This window comes from Oncorhynchus mykiss, chromosome 9 (assembly GCF_057628025.1).
Source record: "Oncorhynchus mykiss isolate SJ-2025 chromosome 9, ASM5762802v1, whole genome shotgun sequence".
Lineage (NCBI taxonomy): Eukaryota > Metazoa > Chordata > Actinopteri > Salmoniformes > Salmonidae > Oncorhynchus > Oncorhynchus mykiss.
The window spans coordinates 28,452,729-28,468,410 of record NC_143030.1 but is presented as its reverse complement, the minus strand read 5'-3'; the positions used below and the strand labels follow the sequence as shown (position 1 = coordinate 28,468,410).

General features: G+C 40.2%; 1 protein-coding gene across 1 annotated transcript; it reads left to right on the top strand.

The window, feature by feature from the left end:
- Positions 1–170: 170 nt before the first annotated feature.
- trmt44 (tRNA methyltransferase 44 homolog) lies at positions 171–15,448 on the top strand. The gene is made up of 11 exons (XM_021615241.3): positions 171–623; positions 772–889; positions 1,011–1,230; positions 1,429–1,497; positions 1,610–1,717; positions 2,214–2,285; positions 5,174–5,280; positions 5,784–5,967; positions 6,066–6,414; positions 13,695–13,811; positions 14,365–15,448. Exons 1-11 carry the CDS (start codon positions 287–289, stop codon positions 14,613–14,615), a joined length of 1,932 nt encoding a protein of 643 aa, XP_021470916.3. The 5' UTR covers positions 171–286; the 3' UTR covers positions 14,616–15,448.
- Positions 15,449–15,682: the final 234 nt, after the last annotated feature.

Below are 15,682 nucleotides of genomic sequence, written 5' to 3'. Positions count from 1 at the left end.
GTGTATGTCCAATTGAATGGTGCTGGACAGCAGAACCCTGACTTGATTAAAACATATATATAATAATAAGAAACAGTATCGTTCAATATGTTGATATTAAATATACAACACCACCCTCTGCTGCCTCTTTTTCGAACAACCATATTTTCTATCATGCGCTCCATCATTGCGTCATCAACGAGCGACAAAATCCATTGAACGTAAAAGTTCCCGGAAGTAATTTTGGTAAACACACGTTTGCATTTTGTTATGCTGTTGTGGCATGCAAGTTACCCTTTTCTAAACTATGCCGAAACTCTTTGCGATAAAATTTACAGAACAATCTAATACGGGAGGATTTTGGTCTGCCATTGATGTTTGGATAAAGAAACCACACGTTGTGAATAAACGTCTTTGTGGAGTCAAAGAGACACAGAGTAAGAATGTTGGCTGTGAAGAACTTAGAAACATTCTACTAACTCATGGAAGTGATACTTCAGAGTCCAAGGATGTTCTTACCTTCTTGAATAGTGGCGTTGAACTCGAACATGACCAGGAGAGACTGTGGTCTTTTTGTGTGAGGACATTCATTCCTAAAGTAAACTGTTATGGCACAACTGTACATAAAGATATTATACTCAAAGGTAAGCCTTAAATTACATTCAGCTGATGTTTAAGCTGCTTATCATTGAGTTCTGGCTGACTTTACAACATGTACGCAACACAGGTATTTGAATACAGTCTCATGTGTGAAAGTGTCCTGTGTGGTTTTTTTTTACTCAACATTTTCAGACTTTAACACTCAAAGAGTAAGCTTCTTACCAGTTGAAGAGAGTGAGGAAGGGACTGCCTCTTTACGGAAGAACAACATCTATCAGATACATCTCCTGGCTGAGAAGAGTGATGAATGGTGAGTGTTTCCATGTTTAACCTCAGTGTCTGCTTCTTCACCCATCCTTCCATTGATCCAGTAATGCTTGGACGCATTGGATAGTGTCTGCACTGGTTTGCTCTGTAAATCTAATCTCCAGGACACTAGAGTTACATCTCATGCGGCCTGATGACTGGTTCAGTGACGGGGTGGCCTACCCCAAACTGCCCTGGCTCAGTGGGGAGCTCCTGCCCAAACTGGTACGCTGGGCCACGGAGAGTAAGACCAGTGAGTTCAAGAGCACCCTGTCTCTCCTGCCAGTAGAGAAGTACAGCATCATGTACCAACGGCTGAAAGACAAGTACAAGGAGATGGTCAAGGTATGGTCAATGTATGATTAATATGGTCAAGGTATGGTCAATGCATGGCCAGTGTATGGTTAATATGGTCAATGCATGGCCAGTGTATGGTTAATATGGTCAAGGTATGGTTAATAGTTCATGGTCAAGGTCTTGTCTTTTACAGTATAGATTTGTCACAACAGTCCTGAATGCATTAATATATTTGTCTTTGCGTAGGTATGGCCTGAAGTGACGGATCCAGAGAAGTTTGTCTTTGAAGATGTTGCCATCGCTACCTATCTTTTGGTAGGTCTCTTCTGTACATGGACAGTAACTACAACAATGTATTTGACGGAATGCTAATATGAGTAAAATGGCAACTCTAATGACAATAACACCATTGTCTATTAATGCACAGGTCCTATGGGGTGAGGAGCGAGCGGTGACGGGTCTGACCGTCAAACAGTCCTTTGTGGATCTTGGTTGTGGAAATGGTCTCCTGGTTCACATTCTAAGCAACGAAGGGGTATGTGTGATAAATGCTACACTAGGTTCACCATAACACAGTTACATAATATAACCTGATATGCCCTGGTACTGAATAGTAACACCAGGATTACGGGCTGAAATACTCCATGTGGAAAACTGACCTCTCTAGCAGATCTCCTTTAATTTACAAATGTCCACTGGATGCTTAATCAATGACAGGGTAGCCGGCGAGTCGTAAAAAGCTTTAGTCTGCGTCCCAAGTAGCACTTTATTCCCTATATAGTGCACTACTTTTGAACAGGGCCCATAGTGCACCATATATGGAATAGGGTCCCATTTGGGACGCAGACTTAATCTGTGCCAATTCCAGGCCAATGTTCCATTTAATCAGTGATGTGATTTAACGTCCAATCAAAACGCTGGATATCCGTAATTGAAATTACACACGTGGTAGGTGGAAAGTGTGTCACTATACCCAATGTTCATTTGATGAAGTGATTAAGGACTGACCGTCATGCCTACTTGTTTTTCAGCACCCTGGAAAGGGCATCGACGTGAGGAAAAGGAAGATCTGGGATATGTACGGCCCCCAAACACATCTAGAGGTGAGGATGGGCTATGTGGAACTCTGTTTTAGGATAGTGTTTATTTTTCAGCCTAGATCAACTACTTGACTTAGGGGTGTGTATATACTGCACAAGAACAACAGTTCACCTGACACAAGACTGAATCCAAACATTACACTGGACAATACTCTGGATACATTCAGTAACATAATAAGAATATTCTTAAACATTTTAGGTGCAGGAAAAAACGATTACAAGGGTTTGACTGAGAGGTCTAACAGGTGTCTCTAAGTGACCACACACCTCCAAACTGTGCACAGTTCCTAATTCATTTCAATGACCTTTTGTGACTCAAGGAAAGAGCGTTCAACTATAATGTCATTTATTTTGCTTTCCTAGCTTTGCCATTATGGAACTGAGGCAAGCACACATGTCGTTTTTTGTTTGGAACACAGCCTTGTTTGGAACACAATTACTGTTGTTGTTTTACGTAATCCAAAAACGTTCCATTATAAATCGCAATGTGGGTCAGATGGGCATTGTTTGAACGCTTATTCTTTTGCCAACATGGCTAGCTAAGTTATAAAATACAAACTTACAATGTTTGGGTTTCAAAAGGTACTTCAGACAAACATATTGTAATTTTGGTGAGTCATGAGTCCATTCAAGTCCGTGCTCTGTGGCAAATTTTCTTCATAATATGACACAGGCTCATTCTGTTCAGGACAACCCAGGGAATAACGCATGTCATCCTTGTTTCAAGTTTTAATGTCACGTGCACAAGTACAGTGAAATGCCTTTCTTGCCAGCTCCAAACCCAACAATGCAGTAATCAATGTCAATGTAGCACAAACATTATAGAAGTTAGAACAAAAACACAGGAGAAATAAAAATAAGAAATAAGACGAACACAAGAAAGTAAGAAGCTATATACAGGGTCAGTTCCAATACCATATTTACAATGTGCAGGGATACTTGAGTGGTAGAGGTAGATACAGTGCCTTCAGAAAATATGCAAGCCCTTTGACTTTTGGAAAGGAACACACCTGTCTATATAAGGTCCCACAGTTGACAGTGCATGTCAGAGCAAAAACCAAGCCATGAGGTCAAAGGAATTGTCCGTAGAGCTCCGAGACAGGATTGTGTCGAGGCACAGATCTGGGGAAGGGTACTCAGAAATATCTACAGCAAGAACACAGTGGCCTCCATCATTCTTAAATGGAAGAAGTTTAGAACCACCAAGACTCATCATAGAGCAGGCCGCACAGCCAGACTGAACAATCGGGGGAGAAGGGCCTTGGCCAGGGAGGTGACAAAGAACCCAATTGTCACTCTTGACAGAGCTCTAGAGTTCCTTTGTGGAGATATGAGAACCTTCCAGAAGGACAACCATCTCTCATGGTGGTGGCATCATGCTGTAGGGATGTTTTTCAGCGGCAGGGACTGGGATCGAGGCAAAGATGAACGGAGCAAAGTGCAGAGAGATCCTTGGTGAAAACCTGCTCCAGAGCGCTCAGGACCTCAGACTGGGGCGAAGGTTCGCCTTCCAACAGGACAACGACCCTAAGCACACGGCCAAGACAATTCAGGAGTGGCTTCGGGACAAGTCTCTGAATTTCCTTGAGTGACCCAGCCAGAGCCTGGACTTGAACCCGTTCGAACATATCTGGAAAGACCTGCAAATAGCTGTGCAGCGATGCTCCCCATCCAACTTGACAGAGCTTGAGAGGATCTGCAGAGATGAATGGGATAAACTCAGGTGTGCCAAGCTTGTAGCGTCATACCCAAGAAGACTCAATGCTGTAATCGCTGCCAAAGGTGCTTCAACAAAGTACTGAGTAAAGGGTCTGAATACTTATTGCAGTTAATGTACATCCACTGTATTCCAATCAATGACAATCTACTATTTTCAACCCATTTACAGGGACTCTTAGTGGAAAGGGTTAATAGCTGCCTCAATCAACTTAATTTTGAGGGCTTTGTGGATATTTTGTGTTCCCCATTTTTTGAAAGTAAACAAAACTACCGCAGTGTTTGAAATATTTATGAATACCAGATGAATTCACAAGATATGTAGGTATTATATGAACTATTTCGTTCACCTTTTCAAATGAAGTAATATGACAATCACATATAGTCTAAACCACAATAGATACACATGGAATTGCACATGGGGTTGCGGGGAATCCCACACGTTGTTAGACACGCTCTGCTGTGCTGTACTTTCCCATTGCCGCCCGGCTTCAATGTTTCATCAGAAGACAAGCTGCTGAATGTTCCCTTGCATCTATTATTCACTGTGTGTAGACCAGGCAGGAAGTAGCTAGGCGAGGTAGTTGTTCCCATAGGGACTCAATGTACTTTTAGCTAACGGCTCGGGGTTCTTTCTGGTATCCTTATTGTTGGTGATGGGATATGATGGGGTGTATAGAGCATGGAAGTGGTCTCCAACACCGAAAGGGGTTTTCCTTGTTGTCATTTTTTGTGTTTTCCTTTCAACTAGTTTCCTTAGTTGTTCCTTAGTTTTTGCCTGAAATCCCTTATTTACTTTTGTTGTTATTTAAAAGTATAAAACCAGTTATTTCTCTAGTCCATACATGGCAAGAGGCACAAAATGTTGCTTTGAAAAGTATTTTTTTGAATTTGTAATCTCATCTGACTTTGTATTTCAGACCACCCTTCTTCATATCCACTCAGACACTAAATGAGCTGAGATAACAATCACATTAAACATTATTCTCCTTCAATATTAAAAGTTGGTAACAGAGTTGTTATTTCGCGACAGAAAGCGGCTGGGGGTGTCATAAGCCATTTGTAATTCAAAAATGATTAATGGAAAAAAAAATCGAATTACTGTCAGCGGTGCTTCTCTCTGATCTAAAGAAGCCTGTTGTGCTTTTGGTTGGGGGCCTTTTTTTCTATTCCAGGAAACGGCAATCACTCCCGGTGATGGCTTCTTATTCCCGGGCACAGACTGGCTGATTGGAAACCACTCGGACGAGCTCACACCGTGGATCCCCGTTATAGCGGCCAGGCAAGTCATCAGCAGAAACAATTTGGCTTAGCCGCCTCAAGTGGCAACTGATCTCTTGAGTTTGAAATCATGTTTTTTTCATGAGTTGGGAAGGGGGAATGGAGGTGTGTCGGTGTGTGAAGTGTCGAGTCTGATGCGGCAGCCACCTGGTGGCAATGTTGAGCTTGGCTCTCACTTTGCATTGACTCTCCTGTTCTGGTTTGAACACTCCAACAACCTCCATAGATTTGAAATTGTCCTCATCTCCTGCCTTAATCTCACATTTTTCTCACCTCACTTTGAGTCCGTTGTACTTACATCCGTTGTACTTGTGGTATTTTCTCACCTCTATGCTGCCTGCTATCTGTGGTTAGGGCTCCCTTAAAAAAAGAGGTTCCATCATATCTCATTTAAACTCACCTGGATGAATTAAGGATGAATAGACAATTATAAAGTACATTGGTAACTGTGACCAAACCACATGGTTTTGATGTGTAATTTCGGTCACTTTCCTCCCACTTTAGGTCATCCTTCTCCTGCCGGTATTTTGTCCTGCCGTGCTGCTTCTTTGACTTCTATGGGAAGTACCAGCGGAGACACTGTAAGAAGTCCCAGTATAAGGAATACATTGACTTCATCTCTGAGGTCAGCACAGCCTGTGGGTTCAACACAGAGGAGGACTGCCTGAGAATCCCCTCCACAAAGCGGGTATGCTAATGCTAACAATGACACTTGAACACACAGTACACGCTAACATGTTCATGCAAACCACTCATGTTGTTTTAATCTTACCCCTTGCTTTACAGGTGTGTCTGGTAGGAAAGTCGAGGAGCTACCAGCTGTCGGATGAGCCGCAGGCAGAGGAGGGGAGAGACAAGTATATACAGGGTCGTCAGCCCTGCTCCGGGGTCACAGTTCGAGAGTCAAATGTCGAGGATGAAGCCGAGCACCACCACGACCACTCAGAGACTGACAGGATCCACGGCACCAACTGGGGAGCTGGATTCCAGCCCCGAGAGAGGATCGAGACAGTGCGGAACTGTGCCGCCCTTCCCCGGGACTTTGTAGATGGTATAGTCCTACGTGTGGCCACCTCTCTGCTGGGGTTGACCAAGGACGAAGGTGGGGATGTCCCCGGCACCTGGAACATGGGAGGTAAGAGAATGCTCCTTTAATAGCTGAACTGTCAATCAAATCACAAGGTAATCTCTCCCTCAAAATACAATAAAGTCTCACTCAGTCTGCATTTACATGAGCTGTAATTGAGGTCATAACAGGTTTAGGAAAACAACATGAAGTACATATCTGATCTTGGATTTATTACTATTATGGCGTGTATTGGATTTATGTACTGTGTACTACATGGTGTATTGTTGATTCAGTGGAATTCAGGATGATCGGGTGTGTGCAGGAACTCAATGTTGGTGGCCCATCATGCCCTTAACCCACCCCACCTCTTTCTGTATCTCTTCCTCTTCCTGTCTATCGCTCCCTCTCAGCACCAATAGGAAAGCCCCTGGTGGCGCAGCACAACCCTGCTTTGAACCCTGTCAGCGTTTCATCCTCCGCCATTCGGCACCACATTCACACACTGCCCCCATCTCTCTTTTATCAACCTTTTCCGGACTTTCCCCTTCACACACACACTCCCCTGCACTCACCCCTCCCCCTGTATGATGGATGAGATAAGAAGAAGAAGTCTAGTCAGAGAGAAAAATGGAGGGAATGAAAAAGGGAGGGAGAGAAAAAAGAGGGGAAGAGACAGAGCCCGTAATCGAGGATGGAGATGACTGGATGAATAATGCACTCTGGCCCATCTTTTATGCATGAGTCTGTATTTGTGTTGAGGTATTTCTACCAGTTACTTTATGGCGCTGCTCTCAAAAGAGGGAGGATTAGCGGGGGTTAAGCCGGGGCAGCTTGCATGGACAGTGGCTAGCTCCCGAGTTTCAATGTACCATTTTAGATGGCAAAGCAAAGTGCTACTATTAAAGTGGAACTGACAGCGTTTTAACTACTTTGCAAATATTAAACAAACAGACAATCATATTATCAGTAACAAATATCATATTCCCAGTTTATGCTTCAAAACCATTTGACTCAAAATTCCATGACAGACAATAAGACATTGTTGACATAATCGATGTATGCAGTTCAATGCATGATTTATATAATTCACCAATACATTTCTTGGTAGTCCAAAAACTATTGCTATCAGGTTGTAAATCACAGCTGGCCTGGTACGTTGCTGGCTCCACCCATTTGGGATGCGCTGTTTCAGTTTCCATGATGAATATTTTGAACAAAAATGGAAGACTAACTAAGGCTGGAAATGAGATGATAAATTGTTTAGATCTAGGACAGAATAATTTATAATGGACTTTTTCAGACATAACATAGGTAGAGCAGATCCCCTTATTGTATGGGACACTTTTAAGTGTGCCTTTAGAGGCCATGCAATTCAGTACTCATCAATAAAACAAAAGCAATTTAGATCAAGAGTCCATATTAACAAAGGAAATTGAAGGACTAACAGTACAGTTAGATAGCAATAACCATGGTACCAAAGAGGTCACAGAACAAGTTAGAGGAAAAAGAAATGGAGGAATTTATTCAAGATAGATCCAGTGTAATAGATTATAAAAATAAAGCGAACTGGATGGAATATGGGGGAAAATGTACCAAATTATTTTTCAATCTTCAATATAGAAATGCTTCCAATTTTTTTTAATTAAAACTTGTTACAAATGATGGAGTCACGCATGATTCACCAAATTATATTTTGAAAGAGGAAGTAAAGTACTTTAAGAATATGTTTTCGTTTCAGGCTCCTCCATCTCCACTAACTGAAACTAATTGTATGGATTTTTTCCCTAATAATATTGTAAAATTAATATCTGTACAGAACGACTCATGTGAAGGCCAAATTACAGAGGAGGAACTGCTTGATGCAATTGGGGTCTTTAAGGATGGGAAAACTCCAGGGCTGGAGGGCATACCAGTGGAAGTATACAAAACCTTTTTTGATATACTCAAAGGACCATTGTTAGCGTGTTTTAACTACTCCTATATAAATGGTAGATTATCAGACACGCAACAAGAAGGTCTGATATCATTATTACTGAAACAGGACCCAAGTGGTATATATAAAGATCCAGTCCATTAAAAAAATTGGAGACCTCTTACACTTCAGTGTTGTGATGCAAAAATCCTAGCAAAATGCTTGGCGCATAGAATTTAAAAAGTATTGTCAGATATTATTCATCCTAATCAGACAGGTTTTTTACATGGACGATACATTGGAGATAATATAAGACAAGTACTGGAAACAATAGAATATTATGAAATATTGGCGACACCAGGCCTGGTTTTCAAAGCTGATTTTGAAAAGGCTTTTGATAAAGTACGACTGGAGTTTATAAATGCCTAGAATATTTCAATTTTGGGGAATCTTTTATAAATGGGTTAAAGTTATGTATAGTGACCCTAGGTGTAAAATAGTAAATAATGGCTACATCTCAAAGTTTTAAACTCTCTAGAGGAGTAAAACAAGGTTGTCCACTATCGGCATATCTATTTATTATTGCCATCGAAATGTTAGCTGTTAAGATTAGATCAAACAATAATATTAAGGGATTATAAATCCGTGGCTTAAAAACTAAGGTGTCATTGTACGCTGATCTTTTAAAACCACAATTAGAGTCTCTCCACGGCCTCATAGAGGATCTAGATACTTTTGCTATTCCCTCTGGATTAAAACCAAATTATGATAAGTATATTACGTATTGGATCACTAAAAAAATGCTAATTTGACCAATAAAATGGTCTGACGGAGATGTGGACATACTCGGTATACAAATCCCAAAAGAAAGAAATGATCTCACTCCAATACATTTTTATAGAAAGTTAGATAATAGATAATATAGATAATAGAAAAAATAAAAATAGATAATATCTTGCTACCATGGAAAGGAAAATACCTGTCTATTTGTGGAAAAATCACCCTGATTAACTCTTTAGTCATATCACAGTTTACCTATTTGCTTATGGTTTTGCCTACACCTAGTGACCTGCTTTTAAAATGATATGAACATAAAATATTCCATCTTATTTGGAACGGCAAGCCAGATAAAATTAAAAGGGCCTATTTATATAACAAATATGAATTCGGTGGGCTGAAATGATTAAATATTAAAGCATTAGACCTCTCACTAAAGGCATCAGTCATACAAAAGTTATACTTAAATCCAAACTGGTTCTCTAGTAATTTGGTATGAATGTCTCATCCTATGTTCAAGAAGGGCTTTTTTCCCTTTATTCAGATTACAACCTCTCACTTTCGATTGTTTGAAAAGGAAATCATCTCCAAAATATCTTCATTTTTTAAAACAAGCCTTAGAAAGTTGGTTGCAATTTTTAGTTTAATCCACCTGAAAATACAGAACAAATAATACAACAAATATTGTGGTTAAATTCAAATATACTAATTGATTAAAAAAACTATTTTTCGAATACATTTTTTAAAAAATGTATAATTTTTGTGAACGATATCATAAATAGGACTGGTGGAGTTATGTCACACATGCAGCTAACACAGACATGAAAATGTCTGCTCTACCCAAAATTACAACCAATTAATTGCAGCACTACCACAAAAATGGAAGAGGCAAGTAGAAAGGAGAAAAAAGTAAGGAACTTGTATGTCGGCCCTGTATTAAAGAACATAAATGGTTAAAGAAAAGTGTGATAAATAAAAACATATACCAATTTAATTTAAGGACCAAAAAACTGACAGCTGTGCCATATAAATGGCAAAATAGTTGGGAAGAGATTTTCGATGTACCCATTCCATGACACATGGTTTATGAATTGATACGCAAAACATCAAATTTTTCAATTTAAATTACTATACAAAATTATTGCTACTAATTGAATGTTATATATATGGGGGATACAATCTTCCCAGCTCTGCAGATTATGCTGTGAGGAGTCATTAGATCATTTATTTTGGCATTGTCCTGAATGGAATGGCTGAAGAATTGCAACATTTGCCTAGAACTAACGCTGCAGATAGCAATACTGGATGATTTGAAAAGCCATAGTCAATCAATCAATAATATAATAATTATTTTAGCGAAATTTTTAATTTTTAATTTACAATCTGTAGAAGCTATGAGAGTAGAAAGGTTCAATTCATTTGTGAAGCATCACAGCACAGTTGAAAAATATATGGCAAATAGAAATCCAAAATGGATGATGTTGAGAGATAGATGGGAGAGGATGAATGGAGCTGAAGGGTGGGACTATTAACAAGATAAAACATGTAAAACATGTTCACTGCTCTGTAAAATGTATATAGGTTCAGATCTTTTGTGAAATAGCACAGTTACAAATAGAAATCCAACTGGATGGACATCAGAAATAGAGGAAGGACTAAAAACAAACAAAAAATAACTATTGTAAAATAGACTGTCTTTAAAATGTGTATAAGATGTATAAATTGAAGGTAAAAGCCGAAGTGTTTATTAGTTTACTCCAATTGGGGGATCGGTGGAAGGGTTTGCAGGGAATAATAATAAAGTTATATTATTTTAAAAAGCATGTATGTCTATATAGGTATGTGTATGTATATATGTGAATATGCATGCGTGTATGGATATATATATATATTTACCCCAAAAATATATGGGGGATTGGAAATGATGCAGACAATTACATTGATGGAACCAATATTCTTTCCGCAATATTAAGCTGGTCCACCCCTTTAGAGAGAGAAAAAAAGGCTGGAAATGTCAAAACAATCAAACTAGAAAGGGCAATGATCACAAGTCAGTCGTAACGGGGCTAATAGGTTAGCGCACATGTGTCAAACAGAAGGCCCGCGGGCCGAATAGGACACACAAGCGAATATAAACGAGTCAACAGTTGAGTCATCTACTAATTATAGCCTGATGTGCTCGCATCGGTGAATTCAACTTCAACATATTCAACATATTATGCACATCTGCAAGCAAAGGCTGGACAAATGTTATTTATCTCTTTTGGCCGAGGGGGTGTGGTATATATATGGCCAACATAACACGTCTAAGGGCTGTTCTTATGCACAGCTCAACGGGGAGTGCCTAAATACAACCCTTAGCTGTGGTATATTGGCCATATATCACAAACCCCCGAGGTGCCTTACTGCTATTATAAACTGGTTACCAACGTAATTAGAGCAGTGAACATAAGTGTTTTGTCATACCCATGGTATACGGTCTGATATACCACGGCTTTCAGCCAATTAGCATTCAGGGCTCGAACCACCCAGTTTATAACAGACCATATACCACATGTTTGACAAAACATGTATTTTTGCTGCTCTAATTATTTTGCTAACCAGTTTATAATAGCAATAAGGCAACTTGGGTGTTTGTGGTATATTGCCAATATACCAGTGCTGAGGGCTGTATCCAGCCACTCCGCGTTGCGCCATGAATAAGAACAGCTCTTAGATGTGTTATATTGGCCATATATCACACCCACTCGAGCCTTATCGCCTAAATATATCATCCTATGTACACAAGTGGACATTATAAAGGGCCATGTTTTTTCAAATCCACTCAGGTGTATTTCATGGCCTTTGGCGAATGTGTTTTAATGATCTAAAGTCACGCTGGTGCTACTGCCTGTAAACACATAGTTCAGTTCAAAGTGAATGATGGCAGGCCAGTGTGTAGCTCTGATTGACTATGGTGCACCAGGCTGCGCAGACTCCGGGTCCTGGACGAGGAAGATGTTATTTTTAAGGTTATATTAATTGGCCAAACGCACGGCCGGTTTCCCACTCTATATCGCTGTAGAATTATTTTTACAAATGTATTCTATGAATTTAAAACGTGAAAATGACCATATTTAAGTGCTCGCTTGTCAGAAAATGTTTAAAAAAAAAGAAATAAAAAAGGTTGAATCCCTCCAGAGGGTGTATTTTAAAAGATTTAGCTAAGATTTCATGTTGCTAAAACGCTGTGAGTTCCACTTTAAGTATTCACTATTTTAGCATACAGGATTAAATGCAGGGTAAAAACAATTCCTCAATGGTTTTTGAGCATTTCTTTCTCCACTTATACAATAGCACTAAATAAATACTTGCTAACCCGCAATCAATGTTAGCTGAGCATCTAGCTAGAAGCCATTTAATACACTCAGTAATACGATGTCACCTTGCTGAGTGTACTTTTTAAAGCCCACAGCATTACACAAACACACTATCTTTGGACAATCCATTAATAACAGTTTGGGAGGCCAGTCCAGGTCCAAACTGAATCCACATTGTCAATAGCCCCACTTATCCCATTAATCTCTATTAGCATTGTAGGCTCTAGTCTCTTAAGGGCAGCTGTAAACGTAGAATTAATCTTATATTAAGGCCTTGGGCCCCCTGGCGTCTGTGCTCTGACTGCTCTTTTGCTGCCCTCTGTTCACACATACGTTGGCATACTATTCCTAGCTACTGTGGGGGGGGCCTGATTGATTGACAAGTATTGCGCTGATTTGTTAATAAGGCTTTACCACAGCAGAAACATTACAATGGGTGCCACGACAACTCGTTCTGATATAATATGAAGTAACAAAAATCAAATAACAAGGAGCATGAGGGAAGGGAACCAAAGGTATAATTGCACTCCCATATGCCAAAGAGAGAAGATTGTCATTTATATCAACCAAAGGTCAACATAGATTGAATTATCCATGGAGAAGGGGAAAGCAAAGACAGAAATACCTTAATGTCCATGAAATGGAACTTAAAGATTGGCTAGCTGCTCTGCTGCAAACTCAGATGTGAATTTATATCTCGGATTACAAATATTGTGGAAACACCTAGACTTTTTGGCCATGTATATGTATTATCTAAGACCCGTGGGGGAATGGGTTCGTTTTAATATCTCCCTCAGTGGGGAAATGGTGGTGGTAGGAAATAACAGACAACAATGTCTCAGGATTTATTTTAAAATGGCCGCTGGGAACTGTGCTGGCAAAAATGTCCTCTGTTATTATGATTTTAATTGACTTCACAGCTCTGACGGTCTGACACCTTAGACGAACTGTCAGAGAGAATAAGTTATTTTCTGAGGTTCTAATTTATCACAACTCCCTTGTTGTCTCTGTCTGCTTTCCAAATGGGACCCTATTCCCTTTGTAGTGCACTGCTAAAAAAGCAGTGCACTATAAAGAGAATAGGGTGCCATTTGGGACTAACCCTTGGTTTCATTCCAAAAGTCACTCCTACCCACCCAAGTCCTTTTCCTACAACGCCAATGCCATGTTCATCACAACCCCATCATCTCCTATGGCTTTCTCATCCCTTTGTCCTAGCCCTCCATTATTGAACCATTAACCACCCTCCTCTTCTCCTTTTTCATTCCAAATTGCACTCTTGGCTCTCTCCTCTCCAGGCAGGCTGTCCGTGAGAGAGGTGGCTGAGTTGTTGGAGCAGGAGACTCTGCAGGTCCTGAAGAAAGAATGTGGCGGTCTGCAGACCCTGCTCAAGAACAACCACCAGGTATTCAGAGGTACGTGCAGCACAAACCCTGCATCCACACACTCCTCTCAAAGAAGATTGAGCCCCAGAGCGACGGCACCTTTTCCCTATATAGTGCACTACGTTTGGACCAGGACCCAAAGGGTTAGGGTAGGGATGTTTGGGATGCTGCCAAAGATGTATATACAGTAGATACTATGTGGAGATCTGCTGTGTCTATTTCGGCACCAAACATAGCATTCTTATTTGCATACTCACTATAAGGTTCCTCATTTTGGAACTTTTGGTGCTAACATGATGGCTATTAAGTTTGCTGTACTGTATATCATTGGCTCTGGGTCTGCATACATTAATCTTACTGAAGCAATCCAGGGCTTATTGGAATGCAACATACAGATATGAAATGCTTGAAAAAGTCGATGGAATCATTCCCATTCTCAGCTTGAAGGAATTTGCATTTTGCAATCTCTCTTAAGGCTTGCTTCTTTAACCTGATTTACAACAGGCCTGGAAAATACCTAGTCAATGCAAGAAAAAAGGTTTTTACTAAATTCCCCCCTCTCCTCCACTCTTCTTTCCCTCAGTGGAAGGTGGTATGGTCCATATCCGGGACTGGCGGGTACAGGCCCAGAGGCCTAGAGGGCTGCAGGGTACCAGGGCTGATTCTAAGCGGAAGCACCTAATCTCTGGTGCCCTGAAGACCCGGGCCTGCTGGTTCCACGTCCACCACCCTCACGGATGCCCACTGCAGGCCGAGGAGTGTGCCTTCGCCCATGGCCCAGACGATCTCCGACCTTCCACCAGACCACTCAAGAAAATGAAGTACTCCAACTGAACACGCAATTCAGTTTGGACCATTATTGCAATGTTTTATTTCAATTGTACAATTTTTTTTTTAGTATATTTTTTTTAGATGTGGAGTTGATGCTACAAGAATAGCTGTGACTGTCAGTCATACATACAGTGCGGTCCAAAATTATTGACACCCTTTGATAAGGATAATTGAAATACCCAGCTATATTGTAAGTGAAAAAAATGAGGAAAGAGATTTTGTTTAGCAGTAATACTTTATTTTCTCAAACGGTAGGGGTTGAAATGTTTGACATCTCTAAAGATTCTTATAAATAAAGTAGTCAAAAGTTGAGTATTTGGTCCCATAATCCTAGCACGCAATGACTACATCAAGCTTGTGACTCTACAAACGTGTTGGATGCGTTTACAGTTCGTTTCGGTTGTGTTTCAGATTATTTTGTGCCCAATAGAAATGAATGGTAAATAATGCATTGTGTCATTTTGGAGTCACTTTTATTGTAAATAAGAATCGAATATGGGACCAAATACTAAACCTTTGACTACTTTATTGATAAGAATCTTTTTTATCCGAGCAATTGTATTAGAATAAAATAATATAATTTCCCATTTTTGGGGGATAAAATACAGCTCAGTATTTTAATAGATTCTTTTTCCACAGTCATTATTGCTCATCTTTATCAGCAGGTGTCAATAATTTCAGACCCCACTGTACATACATACTTGCGCTTGTAACTAAATCCGCATATCGAAATTTTGAGACCTAAGTCTGGTTAGATAAGTACATTTGAGTTTTTAGTAGTGGAGCTACTCTGCTATTTGGTTTGCAGATCTCAAATATAACATCTCAAATATAAACAATACTGTCCTATTGTTCTTACTACCACACCTTCATTACTCAACTACATACACAGAGGAGCTTTAAGGTCCAAAACGGAGCACAAGGAAGGCCATATTGGCTTAAAACTGTAAATGTCAGGGCCATGAATTATTTGTTGCGTAGTGTTCATGGGGTGTCCCGTGTGTTGCCCTCTGTGTCCCTGTTTTCCCTCCTGTGTTCCTTTACCACCTGGGATCGTGACCTCGTGGCTG